Here is a 24,646-nt window from a genome sequence, read left to right on the forward strand (position 1 = left end):
CCTGCAGGAGCTTAGTAGATTGATGTGCTTTTCCTGGGCCAACTTAGTTTTTCCTTCCTGGATGGCACAGCTCACAGAACTGCAAACTCCATGTCTGCTGGGGATGGCTGCAACCACCAAATGGGGCAAACGATCCAAAGTTCAGGTTTGGTGCAATGCTCCGCTGTCATTTCATTCTAGACTTCCCCACAATATGCCACAGGAAGGAGCAAACAGGTGCCAGTGCCATGGGGAACAGGAGAAGGCCGCAGGTCAGGAACAGGGTCTCAGCCCATGGCTACAGGAAGCCGAGGAATTTGCAAGGCAGGTGAGTGCTGGGGATGCTGGAGGCCTGCCAAGCTGCCTGCTCTTGTCTTGCTGCTGAAAGCCTGAACTGCAGTGCTCTTGAGAACAACACCTAAATCCCACCGCAATCAACATTTCTTACAGAGATTGGCATGTGCTGAGGAACGATTTACACTGCTCATCCTCTTGGCAGCTAACCCAGGCCATGTTTTAGATAGGAGGGACCTAAGTGAGTCTCTGGAGCTTCCTGCAAGGAACAAAGCCCTGTGACAGCAAGCAGCATTCCCAGGCTGCTCCCACGGGGAAAATCCCCACAAGCTGAAGACTGTGGATAAAGGGGTGACTGTGATTTTGAGCTACGTGTGCCTGCAATGGCAAGGTGCTGGACATGAAGGTAAGGGGCACAAAGTGCCCTCATGTCCTATTCCTGCATCTTTCTGGGAACCAGAGGAATCTGGCCTCCGCCTGTGAGGAACTGGGCCTGGGAACTAATGCTGCCTTTCTGGTTTGGCTTTTGTAGATTTTTGTTTTGGACAGCAGCTCTTTGCAACATCAGCTGAGCCGGCCTCCAGCCTGGCTGATTGGACCCAGTCAGCAAAGGCCTTGCAGGAAGCCTGGAGAGGAGGCAGTGGTGCTTCAGGAGGCTTTGTGCTGGGCCAGCACAGCCAGCGTAGGACTGGCAATCAAAAGGCCTAAATCCTGAACTCCACGGGAACATTCCCTTGCTGGTCAGCCTGCGCTGAAGCTGTGCATTGTCGCGGCGCTGTGCATTTCCCTGCCGCTGTGCTTTGCCCTGGCATTGTGCTTTGCCCTGGCATTGTGCTTTGCCCTGCCGCTGTGCATTTCCCTGGCGCTGTGCTTTGCCCCGGAGCTGTGCTTTGCTCTGGAGCTGTGCTTTGCCCTGCTGCTCTGCATTGCCCTGGCGTTGTGCTTTGCCTTGGTGCTGTGCATTGCCCCAGAGCTGTGCTTTGCCCTGGCGCTGTGCATTGCCCTGGCACTTTGCTTTGCCCTGGCACTGTGCATTGCCCTGGCACTGTGCTTTGCCCTGGCACTGTGCTTTGCCTTGGTGCTGTGCTTTGCCCTGGCGTTGCTGCCCGAGGCTCTCCCCCCTCACAGAGGGGCCCCGCCCCGCCCCGGGCAACCCCTGGCGGCTGCCCCACCCCCCGCCCGCCCCGCGCAGGGGCGCTCCCTTCCCATGGCGCCGCCCAGCGTCAGCACCCCCTCACTGCAGGCACAGAGAGGGACCGGGCCCTGCTGCTCCTCCTGGCACTTGGGTCCCTCCTTTCCAACAGAGAAGACCTCAAGGGAGGCATTTTCCAACTGTGTCCCTCTGCTTTATTTTTGGAAGGTGGAACTCTGCCCTGAAGGTGGCCCTAATGCATCCATAAGTGCTGGAGCAGGAAAAGTCCCCTTTGTTCTCCCACCGGTTGTCATTACTGGCTCAAAAGCACCGCCCAGCTTTGGAAGGAGAAACAGCCCGTGACACAGTCGTGCTATCCCTCCCCTTCCAAAGGCTCTGTAAATCTTCAGTGTCCACATCAGTAGGAATAAAGGGATCATGGTCGGGTTTCAAATTTTTGCATTTCAGAGGCTTTAATGAGAAAAAGTTGTGATGTTCCCAGAGAAGATTTCTTGCTTTTTGCAGCCAGGGTGAAATGTCTCGTTCAGAAGCAGACCTAGAACTGTCTAATGTGTCTCCTGAGCCTGTCTGACGATTGTTTTAAAGACACAGATTTCAATTTCTTTCAAAATTTGCTATTTCTCTTCAGGAGAGTTGGTGATAGAGCTCAGGAGAAATAAGGTTCTCTATGACAGCTTACTGCCTGTCCCTCATGCTGCTCTCTGTCTGCAGAGCACCACAGTAGCAGCCGCAGCAGCAGAACCTGCTCTGGCTCGCTCTCTTCCACCAGAGGGTAAAGGGGAGGCAAAGGACAACAAACCTCCAACTGTGTTGTCAGTCCAGGCCTGAGCATCCTGCAGCAATCAGTGGCAGCTTTGGTTGCTTCAGTGCAAAGCTTTGGTGCAGTGCAGAGCGGCAAGTTTCTGAGCAGGCAGCACTTGCTCTTTGTGGCTGAAGATGCTGAGGCCTGGAGTTCTGCCATGACCTAGCGCTTCAGCCCAGCCACTGACACGTGGGAAATGGGGTCTGAACTCTCACATGCAGTGAGTGCTCAGGCACCCTGCTCTTCTTTCCCTCTGAGTTTCACTGCAGAGGAGCAAGTTTTCTTCCCTGTAGTTGCAGAAGCTCAGGGTTCTCACTTCTTGACAAATCTGTGATGCAAAGGGCCTTGTTAAGAAGATCAAAAGCACAGGGAATGTATTAGAAATTCTTACGAAAAGTAACCTTTCTTACAGATAAAGATAAGCAAGTCATTCCCTGCATTTATCTAAATGCAGAAGTTGTATAATTATCTAAACTGAACACAGAAACAAACTACCTCTGTCAGACCATCTTCATATTCCAGATCACTTTCAAGATGTAGATTGAGTTGTTTGAATGATTAGTGCTCAACTCTGCCTTTCTGGCTGAAGGCTCTGGAGCTCCTTTCTGAGTTCATCCAGGGTGGTATTCCCTAACAATTCCTGGTACCACCTCCTGCTTTCTTAGGGCACAATAGTCTAAATGAAAACCTAGCCAATGGCATAACTCTCCAGTCCATAAGGAAATCATTGGACAAGTTGTCAAGTTCTCAAACCAATTGTCCTGCTGCAAGAGTCCTGTTGCACACAAGAGTGTTGAAAGCCAAGAGAAGCTGCAATTGGTGGTGCATCTTGTGACAGAAGCTCAACCTAGCTCTCCAATAAAGAGAAGAGCTTGAAACGAGCAAACATGAGTGTGGAAAAGATTCTTGGAAAGCTGAAACAGCTTTCCCAAAGTGCAATGAAAATGGAAAGAATCCAAGATGTCCACATGTAGGAGTTCCTTTACTGATATGCTCCCCTTTTCCATGTTGCACGAGTTCTACATGGCATAAATTCCAAATTCATCTTACCGCTAAGATCCATGACTCAGCAAGTTTTACACTCTCAATCATTAGCTACACACAATTTGCCTTCCTTTGTTTTCCTTTGAAGCAATGCTGGGAACACAAGACACATGCAAATGTAAGACCTTTGAGTACAGTGTGAGCTTTGGTCAAGTGTGAGTTCTAGAAACAGGGAATAGGCTCTGATAGGATTTTACCCTCAGCAGTGACAATACACAGCAGCAACAAAGGTTTTTTGTGTGACGTTGTGCAGAGGTCAAGACTCTTTGTCTTAGATGAACATGGCAAAGTTGACATGTTTAAACAGACTTGGGATGCAACCTGGTTTGGTTTACTGTCTGTGTCACTAAAGAGCAGGAGAAATAAACCAGCCAGAGTTTCTTTGCAGAGAAGACCTTTGCTTCAGTGTGAAAGTATTGGGAAGGGAGGAGGGAGATGGGTGAGAGTTGAGCTGCTGTATTGGACTGGCATCCAAACCACGGCAAGAATAGGGTTTAATTATTTTCTTTTAATCCTATCCACACTCTCCGATTCTCACCTGGAACAGGACAAGAAAACACGAACAGCCCCGGCGACTAGAACACAGCACCGGGGGCGCGGTCCCCTCTCCCCACCCCGAGCGGTCGGGGGAGCAGTGCTGCCCCGCAGGGGCTGGATTTCTCCCTCCTCATCTGCTGCTTTGCATTTCCGGGCGGCCGGCTCTTCCTGGCACTGGCAGGCTCCTCATTCAGGGCTTATGCTCCACGGGAAAGTCCAGACAGCGCTCTACGTGGGAGGAAGAGATGGCGGCGCGGCGTGAGTGGGTGGGATGAGGCCCGGGGGATGCGAGCACCGGGGGAAAGCTGCAGGGTTGCACGAAATAACAGTTATGCTGTGAAGTAGTGAAGAAGAAGCTAAACGACAAGGCGATTTTGGCGTCGGCGCGGGAGGCAGAGAGAGCTGCTCCGTGACTCCAGCCGAGCCCGGTTCGGCCCCGGAGCGAAGTGGCCAGCGCTGCCCCGGGGCGCGCGGGGCTGAACGGGGAACGGACAAACGGGGAACGGACAAGCGGTCGCGGCACTTCAGCGACAGCAGCGGCAGCAGCTCTGCTGACCCTCTGCCTCTCTTGCTCCAGCTCCTTCTGTCCCTCTCCCGCTGCGGCGCACAATCCTTATCGACCCCCTTCTTTCCCGGTCTCTCTGTCCACCTGCCGGGCCGAACCACGCCTCCGGTCCGCCCCGGCCTCGGGCGGGACTGCATCCCCACTAGACCGGGGCTCCCGCAGCGGTGTCGCCTTCGGCCGGCCCTCGCCGTACTGTCTGTGCCGCTGCTGCGCGGGGGGGCATCGGTAGCTGGGCCTCGGGCCGCATGGCCATCCCTTGGGCTCGCCTGTGCCAGCTCCGGTTACGCCTCCCGCCTCGACCGTGGCTTGTCTCGGGGGGGGGGGCGGAGGACACTCGGAGCACGGCTGCTCCCGCCGCCTGCGTTACGCGTTCCCCCGGCCTGGGCCACGGCAGCATTGCAGCTACCGACCCCGAGCTGCTGGTGCCCCATTCAGACAGAGCTGCCTGTCCTGGGACACTTGAGGGGCGGTCGGGGGCCGTTCCTGGACCCGGGCCCAGCGCCGCCAGCCGCGTTTGGCCCCAGGGAAGGCGCAGGAGGCCCTGCAGGGGTGAAACCGGCTGGACTCTCTGCTGGGGCCTGGCGGCTTCAGCAGCGTCTGCAAGGGGACGTGCCTGGAGCCCAGCGCCCCGGTGAGTGGGGGTCTGGTGGGGGGCAGAGGAGGGTGAGGGGGAAGGAGGATGGGGCTCGGCAGAGCGGGCGGGAAGCTCAGCCCGCTGCTCCCCTTGGCTAGCAGGTGGCCGTCAAATGTGTGTCAGGGGATTGCACCCATCTTTGGGGTGAGCTGGTGGGGGAGTGGGGTCAGCAGCAGAAACCGGGGTGTGCTGGGCGGGATAAGCTGAGGCTCGGCAGGCTGGAAGCCGCCAGGACGCCTCGAGGGAGAGCAAAGGGAGATTAGCAGAGGGCACAGAGCATCCCAGTTTGGCTGAGAGCTTCCAGACCCCTGGCACGGCATCAGCCCCACTGACAGCATCGTGGTCTTCCCACAGCCCAACAGCACCTGCGTTCCCCAGATCAAACTGCTGGGCTAGGTGTCCACTGGGTTGCATGGTGTTGTCCAGCTCCTTGATAGGTTTGAGCTCTGCAGAAATTCTTGTTGGTGATGAAGCGCCCAGAGCGATCGCAGGACCTCTTTGATTTCATTCGTGTGTGGGCATTCCTGTCGGCAGACTGCTGCAGGGGCTGTTCTGCCATGTGCTGGAGGCTGTGAGGCACTGCAGCAGCTGCGAGGTCCTGCACAGAGACCTCAAAGCTGACAACATCCTCCTCCACCTGGCCAGCGGACAGGCAAAACTGATGGACTTTGCCTGTGGCACCTACCTCCAAGTCTGCACACAATTTGTAGGTGAGCCCACCCAGGGCTTTGCTCGCGGTCCTGGCCTTTCATGGATCAACCTTAAACGGCCCAAGCTGGGTGTGGCACTGGACATTCCCCTTTTTGCTGCCAGTCACGGCTACAACCAATGAGCCACAGAGGTGTGCCTGTAATGGTCAAGGAAGGGATTCTTCCAAATGGCTTGTGGATGTCTAGGATTTTTCACAGAATCGCAGAATCACAGAAGTTCAAGACTGGAAGAGACCTATAAGATCATCAAGTCCAGCCGATGTTCTAACTGTTCAACTAGATCATGGCAGCAAGTGCCACATCCAGTCTTTTTTTGAATTCTTCAAGGGATGATGACTCCACCACCTCACTGGGTAAATGATTCCAGTATCTGACCACTCTTTCTGTGAAATATTTCCTTCTTAATTCTAACTTACATCTCGCTTGACGCAGCTTGAGACTGTGTCCTCTTGTTCTATCTGTTGTCGCCCGGAGAAAGAGGCCGACCCCCAGCTCACCACAGCCACCCTTCAGGAAGTTGTAGAGAGCGATGAGGTCGCCCCTTAGTCTCCTTTTCTCCAGGCTAAACAACCCCAGCTCCCTCAGTCGCTCTTCGTATGGCATGTGTTCCAAGCCCCTTATTAGTCTCGTTGCCCTCCTCTGGACACGCTCAAGTAACTCGATGTCCCTCCTAAAGTGAGGGGCCCAGAACTGGATACAATACTCCAAGTGAGGCCTCACCAGTGCCGAGTACAGTGGAAGAATGACCTCTCTGCTCCTGCTGGCCACTCCATTTCTGATACTGGCCAGGATGGCATTGGCCCTCTTGGCTACCTGGGCACACTGCTGGCTCATATTTAATCGACTGTCAACCAGCCCCCCCAGGTCCCTTTCCACCTGGGCACTATCCAGCCATTCCGTCCCCAGCTTATATCGGTGCAGGGGGTTATTGTGGCCGAAGTGCAATACTCGGCACTTGGACTTATTGAAGTTCATCCCGTTTGATTCTGCCCATGCGTCTAACCGTTCCAAGTCTCTCTGGAGAGCCCTACACCCCTCTAGCAGATCCACACTCTTTCCCAATTTAGTGTCATCAGCGAATTTACTAATAAAAGACTCTAAGCCCTCGTCCATATCGTCAATAAAAATATTGAACAGAACTGGCCCCAACACAGACCCCTGAGGGACACCACTAGTGACTGGTCGCCAGCTGGATGTGACACCATTCACCACCACTCTCTGGGCCCGGCCATCCAGCCAGTTCTGAACCCAGCAAAGGGTATTCCTATCCAGACCACGGCCAGCGAGTTTGTCTAGGAGTATGCTATGGGAAACAGTGTCGAAGGCCTTGCTGAAATCCAGAAAAACAACATCTACAGCCTTCCCTGCGTCCACTAGCCGGGTTACCTGATCATAAAAGGTGATCAGGTTAGTCAGACATGATCTACCCCTCCTAAATCCGTGCTGGCTGGGTCTGATACCCTGGCCGTCCTGCAAATTTTGCATGATGGCACGTAATATAAACTGTTCCATTATTTTGCCAGGTATAGAGGTCAGGCTGACTGGTCTATAATTGCCAGGATCTTCCTTTGCACCTTTTTTGTGAATGGGTATCACATTGGCCAGCTTCCAGTCATCCGGAACCTCACCAGTGATCCATGACTGTTGGTAAATGATAGAGAGTGGCTTTGCAATCTCATTTGCCAGCTCTCTCATTACCCTAGGGTGGATCCCGTCTGGTCCCATAGATTTATGAATATCCAAGGATTTCAATAGTTCTATAACAGCCTCCTCTTGGATAATGTGGGGACCATTCTGTTCCCTAAAACCAACGACCAGCCTAGACGGACGGGAGTCTTGAGGGCAAGTCATCTTCCCATTAAAAACCGAGGCAAAATAGGCATTGAACACTTCTGCCTTCTCCTCGTCTGCAAATACTAACTTCCCACCTTTGTCCAGTAAGGAACAAAGGCTGGTCCTACCTTTCTTCCTACTATTAATATATTTATAAAAACATTTTTTATTATCCTTAACAGCAGTCGCTATCGTGAGTTCAAACTGAGCTTTGGCCTCCCTAATTTTTTTCCTGCATACTCTAGCAGCCCTCTTGAATACTTCCTTGGAGACCTGACCCTTTTTCCAACTCTGATACGTCCTCTTTTTATTCCTAAGTTCCTCCAAGATCTCCTTTCCCAGCCAGGCTGGACGTTTGCCCCGTAGACTGATCTTTCGGGATACAGGAATGGTTTGTTCCTGCGCCCTCAAGATCTCTGCCTTGAAGTAAGCCCACCCTTCCTGAACTCCTTTATTTTTAAGGGCAGCTTCCCAAGGGACGCTCTGAATTAATCTCTTAAACAGGCCAAAGTCCGCCCTCCGGAAGTCCAATGTACGAGTTATACTGGTGCTCTTCCTAATATCGCCAAGTATTGAAAACTCTATTAATTCATGGTCACTCTGCCCCAAACGACCTCCAACCATCACATCTCCCACCAGCCCATCCCTATTTGTAAATAACAGATCTAATGTAGTCCCTTCCCTGGTGGGTTCATCTACCAGCTGTAACAAAAAGTTATCCTCCATAGATTCTAAGAATTTTCTGGAGTGCCTCTTTACTGCTGTATTAAGTTCCCAGCAGATATCTGGTAGATTAAAATCACCAACAAGAACAAGGGTTGATGATCTAGAAATATTGCACAACTGCTTATAGAATAAATCGTCTACTTCTTCTTCTTGATCGGGTCGACCATAACAGACTCCCAATATGATGTCGGCGTTATTGGCCTTCCCCTTGATTCTTATCCATAAACATTCAACACCTTCTTCCTTTGTTTCAATTTCAATGGCATCGAAGGTTTGCTTAACATAAAGAGCTACGCCACCTCCTCTTCTTCCTTTTCTATCTCTCCTGAAGAGTCTGTATCCAGCCAATGTAGTACTCCAGTTATATGAGTCATCCCACCACGTTTCCGTGATGGCAACTACATCATAGCTTTGCAGTTGTACCATGGCCTCCAGCTCTTCTTGTTTATTGCCCAAACTGCGTGCATTGGTATACATGCACCTCATCTGGGCAACTGAGTTCACCCCTATCTTACGCTTGCAATTCTTGGGCCTGTTTCCAGTTAGCTCAGCTGGTTCCCCTTCCCCCTTCAAGCTTAGTTTAAAGCTCTCTCAATGAGGTCTGCCAGTTCATGAGCTAAAATCCTTTTGCCCTTAACGGAGAGGTGTACCCCATCTGATTCCAGCAAAGAAGATGCTGTAAAAGTTTCGCCATGATCATAAAATCCAAGCTTATGTTGATGACACCAACCCTTAAGCCACTTGTTAATGATACGGATTCTTCTGTTTCTTTCATCATTATCCTCCGCCACCAGAGGGACTGAGCACATCACTACCTGTGCTCCTGCCTTGTCAATTACCTGACCCAGTACCTTAAAATCCTTCCTGATTGCCTTAATGCTCCTCTTCTCGATCTCATCACTGCCAGCCTGAAGTATCAGCAGTGGATAATAATCAGAGGGCTGAATCAGTCCAGGAAGTCTCTCAGTAATATTTTGTACCCGGGCCCCAGGGAGGCAACAAACTTCCCTGTGGGATGGGTCTGGTCGACATACAGGGCCTTCAGTTCCTTTCAGGAGGGAATCACCTACGACAATTACCCTTCTTTTCTTCTTGGTACTAGAGGTAATAATTCGTGTTGCAGGTGAAACATAATTAGGAGGTTCACTAGGCAGACAATTCTCTCCTAAACCATCTAGTTGTATCTCTGGATCCAGTATCTCATACCTGTTTTGTAATGGTACTTGGCTGGATGATGGAGGGGGGCAGGTCTTTTCATTTTTACCACCCCGCACAGGGACCCATTTCCACTCCTCTTCATCCACCAAATGCCCTTCTGTCATCTGAGAATGGGAGGCATATAAGTCCTCAGTCTCTTGATTAGTAACCTCCCTTAAAGATGATAGGGCTGAACTCCACCAATCTATCTGCCTTTCACTTTCACTAATACTCCTTAATCTTTCAACTTCCTCCCTAAGCTCAGCCACCATTAGAAGGAGGTCATTCACTTGTTCGCAGCGTAAGCGGTTCTCCTCCACAGCACTCCCTGATGCCACCAATAAACTCAAACATTCTGGGCAGGGGTGGGTCTGTACACTCACGTCCTTTTTGGAGGGCCCAACTTGATCACTTACACCAGCCACAGCTTTTGATCTGGTAGAAACCATTGTTAACAAACACCTCAGAAACAACCAGACGGCAGGGGATTCAAAATCAGGAGGTTCAGGAATCCGGGAATTCAGGAAATCCGAGAGTTTAGGAATCCAAGGATTCCAAAATCCGAGGTTACAGGAGTCCAGGGATTTAAGAATGCAGAGATTTGGAAATTCAAGGATTTAGAAATCCGGGGTTTCAGAGTTCCAGGAGTTCTCCAGCAGCAAGTCGGCACTGCAGAGCTGCTAATGTAGTAACAGAGACTCTTTGAGGGATGCAGAATGCAGGGAAGGGAGCAAAGCACAGCTCCACAGTACAGCTCCACGACACAACTCCACGGCACAGCTCCGAAGCTCACCTCCGCAGCACAGCTCCGTGGCACAGCTACACGGCCTAGCTCCGCGGCCTAGCTCCGCGGCACAGCTCCGCGGCCCAGCTCCGAGGCCCAACTCCGCGGCACGGCTCTGCGGCACAGCACCGCAGCACAACTCCGCGGCCCAGCTGGGAGGCCCGGCTCCGCGGCACAGCTCTGCGGCACAGCTCCACGGCCCAGCTACGAGGCCCTGCTCCGTGACACAGCTCCGCGGCACAGCTCCGCAGCCCAGCTCTGTGGCCTAGCTATGAGACCCTGTTCCGCAGCACAGATCAGTGCAGGGACATGGTCTTGTCCGCCATTAAAAAAAAAAAAAAAAAAAAAAAAAGGTTGGCTCCGAGCTGACATTGATTGGAGAAAGGAATCCGGAAGTGCTCCTGGTCATGTGCTCCACTTCTCCCATTGATTCACTGCCTCTTTCCTTCCTTTCCTTTGAAAAGCACCTGGAGTGGAGATGTGCTTGGTGGGGGCCCAAGTGATCTGTAGGAGGAATAGTTGAAGTCATGAAACAGTCCTGATACAACACCAGTATGAAACCAGCCCCAAAGCCAATCCATTTCTCTGAAGTATTTTGTTTCCAGTGACTGCCAACACGTCAGGAGTCTAAAGGGAAACCAGGAAGCCAACTATTCTGATCAATTTGGCCAAATAAGCACACATGCAGCCCCCTGCTCCATGGGTCAAAGAATGCACAGGATGTTCCCAGCCGCTTCAGGCGCCTCCTCCGCAGCTGGGAACATCCAGCCGTCTCCCACAGCTCTAGCCCGGCTCTGCTGGTGGCATCCTGTGGGAGCTCCCTCCTCCTGAGACACAGCTCTGGCCCTCCCATTCCCTTCACGCCTGCAATGCCACTCCTGCCTTGCTCAAATCTGCACATCACTAGTGACTTTGTGCCCTCCAGCTATGCTGTCCTAAGCAGAAATTTAGAAGGAGGATGAGCAGATGGGAGAAAAGGAGGTGGCACCTTCTTTTCCCACTCTGTCTCAGTCTGTCTGTTTGCTGGGCCCTCTCTCCTCAGGATTCCTGCCTGTTCTCAGAGGCTCCGTTCTCTACGTGCTGAAGTGGTCCTTGTCATCTCCTCTGCTTCCTGCATTACTTTGCTGCAGGGATGACAGCAATCAGGCTCTCAGAGGAGGCTGAAGAGAGGCTCCGCTAGCTTGAGAAATGGATGCTGCCCAAAGGGAAAAAGAAACCAAAGCAACCAAATTAAAAGAGACCAAGGGAGAAGGAACCAGTATTTTCCAACTGAGCTTCTAACAGGGTCAAGCTGGGTTCTTCTAGGGCCCAGAAACACACAGACAGAAGGGGCAGAGCGCAGATGGACTCAGCTCTGGCTTGCAAGGAGAGCAGTGTCTGCCTTGGCATGCCCCCCTCCTCCTGGCCTGGCTGGCATCTTCCTTCACGGCAGGGAGAGCCGAGGAAGTGGCGCCGTCGCCAGCTGCCTGTCTGCCACAAAAGGTGGCAGCAAAGCTGCAGTGGTTCTCATCTACTTGAGCGGGCCAGGCAGCACGTGAGGCTGGCACAAATCCTGCTCAGCTGTCCCTCTTTGGCTGGCAGAAACCTCTAAGAGTGGGGCAGGAAGGACAAACTGGATGCCCTTGGATGCTCAGTCAGTCCCCCCCAAAGGTCCCACCTTCCCACAGACCAATCTAGAACCGCTTGGCAGGGAGTGCTTATGTTGTGTTCTTCAAGCCCCACTGCAGGCCTCCTTCCCCAGCACTGTAGTACTTCAGTTCCTTTGCTACCAACTAAACCTGAAAACAGCAGCCGAGAGCAAAAGGGGGCCTCAGCAATGACCAGAAGGTGGGAGCTCTCCTCTGAGGAACGGCTGTGAGAATTGGGCTTGTTTAGCTTGCAGAAGGGCAAGGTCTCCAAGGACACCTTTCAATATTTGAAGGGGCTTAGAAGAAAGATGGGGACATATCTATTAGCAGGGCCAATTGCAAGAGAACAAGGGAGAATGGTTTTAAACTAAAAGACAGTCAATTCAGATAGGCTCTAAGGAAGAAACTCCTTATGAGGAGAGTGCTGAAACACTGCCTCAGGCTGCCCAGAGAGCTGGGAGGTGCCCCATCGCTGTCAGCATTCCAGGTCAGGTGAGCTGGGGCTCTGGGCAACCTGATCTATTGGCAGGGGCTTTGGACTAGATGACCTCCACCACTCCCTTCTAACCTTAACTAGTCTTGGATCCTATCTGGTTCTCATTTGAAAAGCAGCCAGAGCAGAGATTACCCTGTGGGGGGCCCATCTGATTCCCTGGAGTTGGGCCGAGGAGCAAACCCAGACAGGGAGCAGCCCCTTTGCCTTGTACCTGCAGAAGTTCCTTGGCAGAGCCTCTCCTGTCCACATCCATCTGCAGGCAGCAGCCCAGAAATTCACACAAGGCAGGGGGTAGGCTGAGCTTGTGCACATCTGGTATGCCTTGCGTGCCTATCAGGTGGTTAGCCTGAAGTGAAAGGAAACACAAGACTCTACGTGATTCTTCCACAGCCTTCAGTGCTCACCTAGACCCCGTCTTTTAAGCCCCAGTCTGCAGTGGCAATTTCTTGCCTAGCAGATGGTTAGAGATGAGCCTTCTTCCCCAAAAGTAGAAAGGCCCCAGTGCAACTCCAGCTATTCCAAGGGGCAACAGGTCTTGCCTTGACAGCTGATGTGAGCTGCAGGGACATTTTTAGAAGTGGACCTTCTTGGAACTCATCCAAGCTGCGGGAATGGGATTTAGTCTAATGGAGACAGACCAGAAGGATACTGAATTCTGAAGCATATTTGCACCTTACCCTGTCACTGGTCTCCCAAACATAAGGAGCCTCTCCTCTGGCCATTTCAATTCCCACGATGCCAAGGGACCAGGTGTCCACTTTGGGACCGTAAGGCTCTTTTCTCACCACCTCGGGTGCCATCCAGCAAGTTGTCCCCACCATCGACCTCCGTTTACTCTGCTCAGGTGTGAGCAGAGCACAGAGGCCAAAATCAGCTGAGGAGAAAAACAAACACTGCTTCAAGTAGGAAACCAAGGAAAAGATTTCCTCACTCTAAGTCTCAGAATGTAGTACTGAATCTAGCTGGAAAAGCAGCTGTGCTCTCTTTCCTCAGGGCTGCAGCCAAGGAAACTAGCAATTGTCCATTTAACAAACCCACCACCATTCCCAGGGTGGTGGCTTTTCCTCATCTACACTGAAGGTTTCCACTGTGGCCTCCCTCCCTCTGGAAGGGACACACACAAACCACAGTTCCTCTTGATACTTGTTGCTCTTTTAGACTCCCAGCAGCCTACAGCTGTGCCCTGAGCAAGAATACCCACCCAACTTGACGGAGCCATCCCGGCCCAGAAGGATGTTGTCACTTTTGATGTCTCTGTGGATCACCTGGTTGGCATGAAGGAAAGCCAGGCCTTTCAGGCACTGAGAGAGAATAAAAGAAACAGGAGGCCAAAATTAGCCTGATCTGATTTCATCGTGTGCTCCTGAAGATTCATGGATCTCAGAGGAGCAGTGAGTGCTGGCAAGAGGAAGAGCTTGCTGCTGCAACCCTGGGAGAGCAGGATCTCTCTAAGGCAAGGCATATTGGCTTTGAGGGGGAAACAGCAGTTGCTGCTCGAGACTGTCCCCTGCAAAGCCAGTCAGAATGACCGCTGCTGCAGCGGATGCGCTCTCCCCATTCAGAGGACAAACAACGGTTGGCCAAAAGAGGAAAAGTCCCTGCTTTGGGTACCAAGGGCATCACTGTCAGCTGGGAGACTGGAGGTAAAGGGCTGTAAGGCTGCCTGGTCAGCAGATTTGAAAGACATTTCAAGTCATTTGTCAGTTTTCAGCAGCAAGCACCGTGGTGGGTGCCATGCCCTCCTTTGAAGCTGAGACCCATGAGAGATGAGCCTCTCTTGGCCTTTGCTGTTGGTTTAAAACTCGCACAGCGGCATCTTTGCGCTTACAGGCAAAGAAGGCAATGCAGAAAGGCTCTGGGCGAAGACTTGGAGGGGCAAAGTGCAGAACAGATAAAAAAAATTGAAAAATCAAAAAGAGACAGAGAGCACAGAGGCCAAAAGCAGATAAAGAGCAGACTATAGTAAGGGCAGGGACACTGGCAGGCACTTCCGTCCAGATGCTCCTTCTTCTCTGAAGCAAAAGAGCAGCACAGCAAGAAAGCTCTGAGCACGGAATCACTCACGTAGCAGCGCTTTTGAACTATGATGCTGTCCAAGGCATGCCAAGCACAAGCAGGATCCCTTACCTCCTGACAGACAGTTGCCATGTGTCCTACAGCCATCCTTTTCTCGCTGATCACTATTGCTAAAGAGCCTCCATCCATGTACTCCAACACCAGCAGGACAAACTCATTGACAAGGTAGCTGGAAGATGAAAACAACAGTGTAGAGCTGAATGGGCACAGCTAAATTGCCATACGGATGAAAAGACTACAGCTGAGTTTTGCTTCCAGGTCACTGGGAAATGAAGACGGAATAAAATGGAGACACGCTCCACCCAGGCTATCCAGGGCTTGCAATCTGTGCCATCTAATTGCACACCCGTGGGAAAGGAGACGGCTTAGGGGGCAAGCAGGGGAAAACGGCAGTTTGTGATAGCAGAGGCAGATCTGGAAGCGGCTACATCCCAGCAGCTGCTTCATTGTCTTCATAACAAATTGCACCATTCACTCCAACAGCAAGGAGACACAGTTTTCACAGCTTTTTCACAGGGGAGGTGGAGGTGCAGCACTGCCAACACCCTTTGGGAAGCCTTGCATAAAGGACAGTCACAAACAGGATAAAACTACCTCAAACCCGGCAAATAATGTGTCTCTTTTGGCATGCAAGGCAATGGAAAATAGTGGGAACAGCACAAGGGAAATAATTTCTGTGATGCTTTCTCAGCACTTCTCTTCCGACACTCAGAAGAAGAAATCATGCCCCAAAACAGCAAAGGAACATTCAGCAAGTGAACATAGAGGCTGCTGGCTTAGTAAGAGAGACAGGTTTCTGAGAACAATCTTTAAGCTATTTCTGCCAGGAACCAGAAGAATGCCATCTCCTCCCATGCCTCATACAGGAGTGGACTGATGTTCATAGCAAGATCAATTTTCTGCCACTGAGCAAAGTGCTTGAAACCTTTGCCTGGCAAGTATGGAAACTGACATTCCCATAAAAATACAGAACTACTTACCTTTCTAGGTAGGTGACAATATTGGGGTTCCTCATTTCCCTCATGACCAGGATTTCTTTCAATACTTCCTTGCAGCGCTGGTGCTGGAGATCAATTTCCTTTACGGCCACCTACAATGACGTTGAAAGCCGTTAGGAACAGACGTTACAAGAGCCTCTTCCTCCGTGCACTCACGGGCCAGGATGCCTTGTCACCTCGGCGAAAAGGGACTCTAAAGCATCAGCCACAATGTGCTAACAGCACTCTCAGCCCTTGCAGACTCCTCCGCGAGACCTCCTTTACCACTACTGTTATCATTTACACGCGTTTTGCAAGCCAAAGGAATTTTGCTTCTGTGAAATGAAATCAACTTGTGGAAAACAGGTTAGCATTTCTAGGGGATTTGATCAGTGTTTCAGAAACTGCTGCCATTCTTGATTGTGCTCCAAAGTAAATGCACCAATCCATTACAGAGAAAATGCTGTCTGACAAAGAACAACTCCAAGGCAACTCAAAGGAAAGTTAACATCCTAGCACATCCTAACTTCTTCTGGATTTTGCATCTCTGAAGAACATTCCTCAACACGGTTTAGATGTGTAATTCTTGAGTGTGTTAAAAAATGAAGAATCCTTTCTGTGGACCACTACTGATGCACTCCAGGTGATAAGCAGGGCTTAGGGCTTTCAGACTCCTTGTAGACATCCCTCCAAGTGCAGTTGCTGAGCACAGCGCTGCAGGTGGGTAAGGAGCCACCAGGAAGATGGAGTTGTATTTGCTGAGAGCCAGAAAGGAGAATTCAGGACTCTGAATGTTTAGCCCCAAAGAGCATGGGACTCTCCAACTGACATCAGCATGTCAGTTCAGTACAAATAGCATCTCTGTAATGGAATGTCAGCAACAAAGGACCAACACAAGGCGGTATTACTTAAGGCTCTTCATCAGCTTCTTCTCACTGATCCGTGTGCGAGTGTCTGTGTGTGTGTGAGACCCAGGCTCCCCAGGACTGAAAGGCAAAACTGCGCTCCAGACAAGGCCTTTCCTTCTTTAGATCTTTTCAAAGGGTACCTCGTGCTGGGAAACAATGGCAAATCCTATCTGTGTCTGAACCGCGGCATAAGAGGAATTGGGCCAGAATGACGGCTGCTACCATCAGCTAATCTCTGCACACTTATCCAGGCAGTCCAAGATAGCATGGCCTTCTTGGAAAGACACCACTGCCATCCTCACACTGATTCAGAATGCGAGACAAAGTCTGTCCAAAATGCATTTTTCAGCCTGCCTCTAGGCAGCCTTTGCAGCAAAGACAGGTAACACAACGCTCTGGCCACAGATCACATCCCAAGGGAAAGCGCTCAAGAGCTGCAAAATCTGCAAGGGCTGTTGGCACTTACCGCTTGTCCTGTGGCAGCGTCCAAGGCCTTATAAACGGTTCCAAAACCCCTAGGAACAGAACAGCAGCAAGAACAGAGAAGCTGTTCAGTGCTGAGAAGCAAAAGGCAGCTCAGGCAGGAGCTCTCTGCTGCCTGGAGTGTCCCTCAAACACCAGCCTTTGTCTACCCTTCAGACAATACCACAGCAGCCCAGCAACCCTCTGCCATGCAGCTTGTCCAAGAGCAAAGCTGGGTCCAACAGGAAGAAAAAAGAGCTGCTACAAATCTCAAATGTACACACCAGACTATGGATGTGAGGGTTTGCTTTGCCTCTTCCTTTTTGTGCTTGTGTGTGTGGTGTGCCTTTCCAAGCAATGAAACACACAGAGTCCTCTTGGACTCAGAGCTCTCTTTTGATTCTGTCTGCCAAACTCAGGCAGCACCACACAGCCTGTCTTATTGTCCTGAGCACTGAAAGTTGTGTTCAGCAAAATATTGGAAAGAAATTCTGCTGAGAGCTGCTGTCTGACGGCTGTCAGGTGGGAAGCTGCTCTCTCAGTTTTTTCTTCCTTCAGTTGTGGGGCCATATTATTTGGAATCATGCAACACCGTGTCTGCTGGGAAAATAAGGAATCTCGTGCCACACACTTGAGGGACAGGCAAGTGCCTCCTTGAGGCAGGCAAGACATTGGTTGCCAGCATGCAGTTATCTTTGCTGATGCCTTGTGACCAGTACTGAGACAGGGACAATCTAAAGCCAGGGTCTGAAGATGCTTGCAGCTTGCCTGACTTCCCTCTGGATATTCCAGCAGCCACCTACGTCTGGAGGAGTAAGCATGGCTGAACTCACCCTCTGCCAATAATTTTCCATCCAGTGTATTTCTCTTCTGGATCTGCCACGCTCACCACACTCCCTGAAAGAAAGAAAATGCAAGAAGCAAACTTCAAAACAGAGATCCTGACTTCCAGTGGATCAGAATCTCAGCTCCACTTTCTGCGGCGCGGAGCAATTTCTGGTCGCTTGGCTAGCAACAGTGTCAACAAGAACAACAACAAGAGCAGCCGCAGTAAGAAGACAGGCAGCTCTGTAACACACGTGGCCTGCACAGAGTCTGATTCTGCACACTCCTTTGAAGAGGAGACTAAGCCCACGGAGAAAGCGTCAGAGCAGACAGAGACCAGAAGAGAACTGGCACCGTGGCAAGTGGTTGTGGGTCCACAAAGGGGAAGGAGGGCTGAAAAATCAGGACCCTTCCTTGTTGTGGGAGATAACACTCTCTTGTGAGGTTCAACAAAAGGTTTCATAATTCCAAGATTTCAATGCACCCTGTGATCTGGGATGAAGTTTTATCAACAGCTGCTTTTTGCAGAGCTGAAGGAATATTGCAAAGTGAAATCCAGGAGAGGAGGGGATTTCCTCTACCTCTCAGCAGTTTGCCTGAAGAATGCCTTGACATTTTCAGAGAACAGCAGCTCATGCTGTGCTACATCCAAGAACAATGGCTGTAAGAATTAGGACCCTCTTCTTTTATGAGCAGGCTAAGTTCTGAAGATGATTTTGCCCATTCCCCATTTAGTGAAGAACAACAAGTCCATGTCTTCAGCCTGGGCTGCAGCAGTCACTAGCACTGCCCTCGGCCCCTTGGACACCAGCCACGTGCCCCATCTTCCCAAAGGGCACAGCCCAGACGGGTAACAAGGACAGCGCCGCTCCTCAGGCGCTGCCGTGGCTCAGACACCTGCACAAACGAGATGCTGATCCTCTGACGAGTCCAGGCCAAGCTGCAGCAACGCGGTGGCTGCTGAAACCTCACAGCTAAGGAAGGCTCCAGCTCCTGCAGCCACAGCAGCCATCAGTGGCAGGGCAGGTATGACAAAAACCTGGGCAGAGCCCACAAATGGCCTCTGACAGGCACTGTGAAGAAGCCAGAGCCAGACTCAGCACTGCTACAAGCTGTTGACCCCACTCGAGACAGAACATGGGTGTCATTGAGTTCAGAGCCAAGGAGGAGTCGATCCATTCACCTCTTGTCCCTACAGCTGATGGCCGACACTGAGTAAACTGGGCTCTGTCCTGTACCTGCCCGCTTCTTATTCTCTGACAGCACTGCACCGGCAGCTATGACCAGTTGCAAGGAGCAACTGAGTTGTACTGCAGAGTCACCAAGGCCTTGCTGTGCTTTCCAAGAGTGCAGGGATTGAGGCCAATCCTTAGTATCCCAAGAGTATTCACCGGCTGGGCTTTAGCCCTGACAAAGTGCCTTGTACTGGAGGAACATGCAGCAGAGGGGATGCAGGCTTCATCCCGAGAATTGCCTGCAGGGCAGTTTTATCTGGCCCTGCCACACAGAAGTGTCTCTTGATGCGTCTCCCTAGGCATACAACTGAACTATCCAAGGGGGATTGGAAAATCAAATTGTGTTTTTCTTTGTTGGCTGCACTTTGAAAACACCTCTTGCTCTCTGATTCCCAGGGATTGTTCTAAGAATACAATTTCTTAACATTTGGGGTGTGCTGAAAAGACCCCTTCCTCTGTTGTTTTGCTATCACCTGATGCTCCTTCCAAGGAGGTCACACTAACAAAAATGAAGAATTTTTATCCAAGCAAAGTGTAGAAGGAATAGTGGAAGTCATGAAAACACCACCAGTATGAAACCAGCCCCACAGCCAAATTTTTTCTCTGAAGTGTTTTGTCTCCAAATGCAGTCTAAAGGCAATCTAGGAAGCCAACTATTATGATCAATGTGGCCAGACCAGCACACACAAGCTGACTCAGTCGTTGGCTAGGTTGCAGCCTTCTGCTGCTCCGGAAACAATCCCTGCTTTTGCCTTTAGTGCGCATGGAACCTCAGGCAAAGGCCACCCACACCCAGCTGCCCTCAAAGGCAAAAGGAGTGCCCCAAAATGCTCCCTGGCTGCCTCCAAGCACAACAATGGCTCCTGTAGGGAGTCCAGAATGTCTCCCCGACACCAGAGTCAGGAGGAAGAGGTGCTACAGCTCATGCTGAGGCACACACCCCATAATACACTGCTGGATTGCACAAGGAATCCCCAGGACCTACTCAGCAGCCTCAGGCACTGCTTCTCGCTCTCCTGGAAGGAGCGGGGTGAGCTGCTCCTGCTCGAGTTCTCAGGCTGCGGAGGGGAGTCTTCTTCGGAGGCTGCTGCTGCAGCGGCGCCTTCAAGGGCAGAGCCCTCGTTCATCTGGGACAAGAAATTTGTTTGTGTCAGAAGTGTGGCTGGCAGAGATGCCCCTGACAGCACATTCCACAGGCATGCCATCAGGAACAACACTGGTGTTTGGCTGCACAAGTCAAAGCCAAACAAGCAGAGACTACAGCTTGTCACAGCCAGCCATAGTAGAGATGGTGAAAGGGAAAGAACACCTTAAAATTTCACCCTGTTCTGAGACCTGCACCATGGAAAGGGACAACTTGTTCAGAATGTGCAGGGGTCACCACGTTCACCTGAGCAAACTCCTCAATAAACAAAGTGGGCACTAAGAAGCCAGCAGAAATACATTCACAGGATTGCTGGCCCACCAGCCAAAGCACTAGCTTTGATGCCCAGGGCAGCAAAGCTGAGCTTCAGTGGCCCAGTAAGTGTCGTGCTGGCGAGCTGCAATGCAGACCACAGAGCATGGCCGTCAGGGGCCTCGCCCCCATCCACCTGCTGCTCTGCAGGGGAAAGGTGAGAAGAGCAGAGACCACTTGTTGCATGACTGCAGTGCCTACTGCTCTTTCACTCACCTGCCTTTGTTCTGCCAGCCTGTACTGCAGGCTTCTCCACCCAGCTCTCACTCTTTCATCTCAACTCTTCTTCCTGGTGCACAGCGCTGGAGCCTGCCCGGCTCTGTGCTCCCAGTGCCTGCAGTAGTCCTTGCCTCCCCTTTCCTGAGATGTCCAGCTCATGCCTCCATCACTGCCCTTCCCTCTGCAGCCTGCCTGGTCAGGCTCACCTGCCCATTCAGACACTCCTCATTCAGCTGCTGCCTCAGCTGCTGCAGCTGCTGCCGCCTTTGCTCTAGCTCCCATTGCAGCTGGTGCACCTTGACTAAGAGAGCAGCATTCTGACCCTGGAGCTGCACAGGAACAAAGAGAAGACGCCTTTTAACGTCCCACACACCACTCGTGTGGCAAGCAAGATTGAGGTGCACACGCTTTCCAAAAACACTTTGTTCTCCTCCTCATGTTTACCACGGGCCGGCTAAGAGGCAGTCCCCCTCAGACAGACAGTGTCCAGACAAGCAGTGCCCATAAGGAGCCCAGGGGAGACCAAAGCAACACACAAACTCTCTTTTCACACTCTGTGCTGCCTCTTGACTGGCTCTGGTTCCTATCTTTTCTTATTCGGGTTGCCTGATGGCAACATCCTGCTTCATCTCAAGCAGCCTTTTCTCCTGCTCCCTCTGTACCTCTGCCAGGAAGCTTTCCCGTTCCTCCAGCATCGCCTGCGCCTCCAAGTGCTGCCGTTCCAGACATTGCTTCTGATGAGAGGAAGAGACACTTCCAGATGAAGTCCCAGCCGTGCTCCCCAAAGAAAAAATGACAGCTTCATCCCTCCCACAAGCCCCCTCCCTGAAGAGTCCCCAGTAGTGGCTTTGTGCCCTCCAGCACTTCTAACCAGGAGCTTTACAGGAGGGTCAGCAGGTGGAAGGAAAGGAGATTCCGCCTTCCTTCACCACTCTGAAGGCTGCCTGTTTCCTAGCCCCTGTCTGCTCAGGATTTCTGCCTGCTCTCACAGGCTGTGTTCTCAAAGTGCCACAGCCCTTTGATCAAGGCAAACCTGCAGGTGGACTGCAGGATGAGGAGGAAGCCAGCACCCCGATGCCCTAGTCACAGGACAGGCCACCAGCTGGAATACCAGCAACACGGGGCCTGTTGCGTATGCTTCGAGCCCAAAGGGGAGACTCTCTGTCCACCGTGGAAGGACAGAATGCAAGGAACCCAGTTGCTGGGGCAGCAGAGTGCAGCAAGGTCAGCAGCCGTCTGCTGCATGGCACGAGGCTGTGGGCAAGATCCTTCGCTGCCATGCTTTGGGTGGTGACCATCCAGCTCTCTGGGGAACTTGGCTTATACCCAGCCTGAAACCGTGGCTGCAGGTACTATCCTGGCACCATCGTCTTGGTCTTCACAGGCTTTCTAGTCGGAGCCCTTGAAGCCCTCTGCTGCCTGGCCCAGCAATGTGTAGCCTACAGCAGATGCTTGCAGCCATGTCACCCAGGCTGCTCTTCTGCTAAGCCAGCCCACCAAGCTTGCCTGAAAACTTCCGGGACGTATTGTCGCTTACCATTTCTTGCTGGAGCTTCCTTTTTTCCTCTTCCTGAGCAGATTGCCAGTGTCTGAGAGCCTTGCAGCACTGCTCTTCTGCCCAGAGGAGCTCTTGAGCCATTTCTTCACACTGCTGCTTGCTGAGAGATCTTACAGCTTGCAGCTCCTGACGGAGGCCCTTCACATCCTCTGCAAACATGACAAACGGCAACAGTCAGAGACTGCACTAGCAGAGACTCTACTGACCTGAAGCCCTTTCAGTTTCAGGCAAGGAGGGACCTGTGCTCAGTTCCTTTCCTCCTCAGGAGCCCTGTGGACAGAGCTGCCTTTGGAGCAACTGCACTAGGCTGGGCCATCACCAGAAACAAAGCACACCAGGCTCTCACCGAGTATCACCTCCTGGGCCCGTGTGGCTGTGCGCACTTGGGCTTCCAGACGGCTCCTGGTGATCTCCAGCTCCGATACGTGCTGCTGAGCCTGCAGCAGGCTGCTTTGCAGGCTCTCCTTCTCTGACCTACAAGGTGTGAAGATGAAGAGAAATTGTTCCTGGCACACAGGGGCAGTTGCTCCAGCTGGACATGCCTTCAGCTACATATCCTGAGCATGGAAAAGGCCGTGCATGGAAACTCAGCTACAGCAAGATTGTTTCTGCTACTTAAAATAGCAAAGCAGCCAACCTCCAGGTGGTTGGCCAGCTTTTCCTCATGACCTAGCCCAGCACAGAAAGGCCAGCTGAGTTTGATCTCAGCAGCCAGTGCTCAAATTGCTGTTGCCGGACACATTCCTCATGGGTGGCTGCGCCCACCAAGTCTCTGCCAACAAGCAAAAGCCCAGCCTGTGCTCAGAGCCCTGAGCTCATCAGCCCTTCCAAGTCACTCTGCAGGGGGACAGAAGCCAGTGTTCTCCTGAACGCTGCCTCCTCAATGTTTACTGCTATTCCTATGCACGTAGAGATACTTTGTTTACCAGATGCTCTCAAAGTGACTCAAAGGGACTAAAGGAATGATAGATGGAAGCTCCACCTTCTACAAGTATGAGTAAGAAACCAGAAGTAGGTTTTCTCTGAATTAGCAATGTCTTGGAGGAGGGCTGTCAGGTATCCTGCCATTTAAATTACTGGATTTTCATGAACAAGAATGCTTGCTCCCTTGATTTTTGGTAAACTGAGCCAGCAATGCCCGAATGTCTTGACACTCTTTAAGAAGGGAGCTGCCTAAGGACCTTGACAGGTAACAGAGGTGGGTGGACAAGTGCTCAGCAAGAATCCCTGGACATTGTCGAGAAGCCACAAGACCTTTCCCTTCTTCTGCTGCTCCTTGTAAGCAACTTGAGGTTCCTGCACCATAACTGACAAGAGTTATGTCAGAAGGGTCTCAAGATTTTCAGCTCAACCCTGCAGCTTTCACCTGAAGCATCAGCAGCCTACTGATAACCTTCACATGTAAGAGCCTTGAATTCTGGAAATGCCATGTCAAACTACTTGGCAAGGAAAGATTGAAGTTAAGATGCACTGAAGGAGAAACCAAAGCCTGCGGGAAATTCCTGAGATCAGCAAACATCCGCACAGTTTCCCTAGTACTCCTGTCAGTGCCTAGATGGCTTGCTTTGCACTTGGCCCAGGAATGTGCAAGGGGCTCCCAGGCGGGCGCCCAGAAGAGCTTTGACAGCTGGAGCTGTCAGAAAAGTAACACTCAGGTCACAGTATCCTTTTCTTTTTTCTCTTGTCTCTTCACTTCTCAGACAGAGACACATCTGCAGTGCAAACAGGAGGCAGTAAATCCTGACTTAATGCTCACCCCCTTTGTCATTCCAGACCCTCAATAATGTCGCACCCAGGTGCTCCTCCCTGCCCTTACCTGGCCTCTGCCAGCTGCTCTGAAAGGCCTCGTAGGTCCCGCTCCGTGGCTGCCAGTCGGGCTTCCAGGGCAGCGTTCTCTTGTGCCTGCGCCGCCTTCTCTCTGCACAGCCGGGGCAGTGTGTGCCCTTGGCGAGAGAACTCCTGGAGCAGCTTCTCCAGACCCCTGTGGGGTGGCCGCTGCCGGCGGCAAACCTGGAAGTGGAGGGGGCACCATTTTTCAAGGGGAACAACAACAGCACGGTCTCAGTCTTGGCTTGCTGCCAGAAGCAGCCTTTGGGGCGCTCTTGCCAGGGGCAGCTCCCTGTCCCATAAGTGCCGCCTAGGAATAAGGTGAGCGTACCTTTGGCACCGCCAGAGGAACCTCTTCCTTCAGCAGGTTCCTCGGAAGCTGTGGTTCCTCGGCTGTCTCTGCTGCCACTTGCAACACCCTCTCTCGTGAGGAGTGGCGCCTGCTCTCAAATGCAGCCAGCTCCTTCCCTCTACAACAAGGGGACAGACAAGCAAGCCTTTAATTGAAACACAGTCTCCTTGCAAGACCAGCACTACACACCATGTCCCTCACAGGGCGGTCTCAGGGGCTTCCAACAGCCCTCTACTTCCACCTCAAGAGAGTGCTGGCATTCCCTCTCTAGACCACCATCTCTCTTTGTCATTTCTGCAGGTGAAAGAATCACCAGGGAGGAAGTCAAATTAGCTTTCAGAAGCCACAAAACATTTCCAGAAAGCTCAG

At 51.8% G+C, this 24,646-nt stretch overlaps 1 protein-coding gene across 1 annotated transcript; it reads right to left on the reverse strand.

Moving 5' to 3' along the window:
• Positions 1-11,408: 11,408 nt before the first annotated feature.
• LOC132087035 (serine/threonine-protein kinase PAK 3-like) lies at positions 11,409-21,235 on the reverse strand. Its single transcript, XM_059493061.1, has 13 exons — positions 21,203-21,235; positions 20,747-20,869; positions 20,331-20,406; positions 20,223-20,287; positions 19,851-19,992; positions 17,639-17,702; positions 16,810-16,858; positions 15,439-15,548; positions 14,510-14,627; positions 13,584-13,683; positions 13,060-13,256; positions 12,594-12,728; positions 11,409-11,453 (listed from the first exon to the last, which is right to left on the reverse strand). The coding sequence occupies exons 1-13, from the start codon at positions 21,233-21,235 to the stop codon at positions 11,409-11,411; spliced, it is 1,257 nt and encodes a 418-aa protein (XP_059349044.1).
• Between the last annotated feature and the right edge of the window lie 3,411 nt (positions 21,236-24,646).

Source organism: Ammospiza nelsoni, chromosome Z (genome assembly GCF_027579445.1).
Source record: "Ammospiza nelsoni isolate bAmmNel1 chromosome Z, bAmmNel1.pri, whole genome shotgun sequence".
NCBI classification, from domain to species: domain Eukaryota; kingdom Metazoa; phylum Chordata; class Aves; order Passeriformes; family Passerellidae; genus Ammospiza; species Ammospiza nelsoni.

What these genes read in the sequence shown, in the direction of transcription:
- LOC132087035 (XM_059493061.1), bottom strand. Translation starts at nt 21,235, where the DNA reads ATGCTGGAGGAACGGGAAAGCTTCCTGGCAGAG. An exon ending in GCAGTGCCTGAGGCTGCTGA is followed by an intron (nt 17,703 to 19,850) that starts GTAGGTCCTGGG and finishes TCTTTCTTTCAG; the next exon opens with GGAGTGTGGTGAGCGTGGCA. An exon ending in ACGCTGCCACAGGACAAGCG is followed by an intron (nt 15,549 to 16,809) that starts GTAAGTGCCAAC and finishes ACGTCATTGTAG; the next exon opens with GTGGCCGTAAAGGAAATTGA.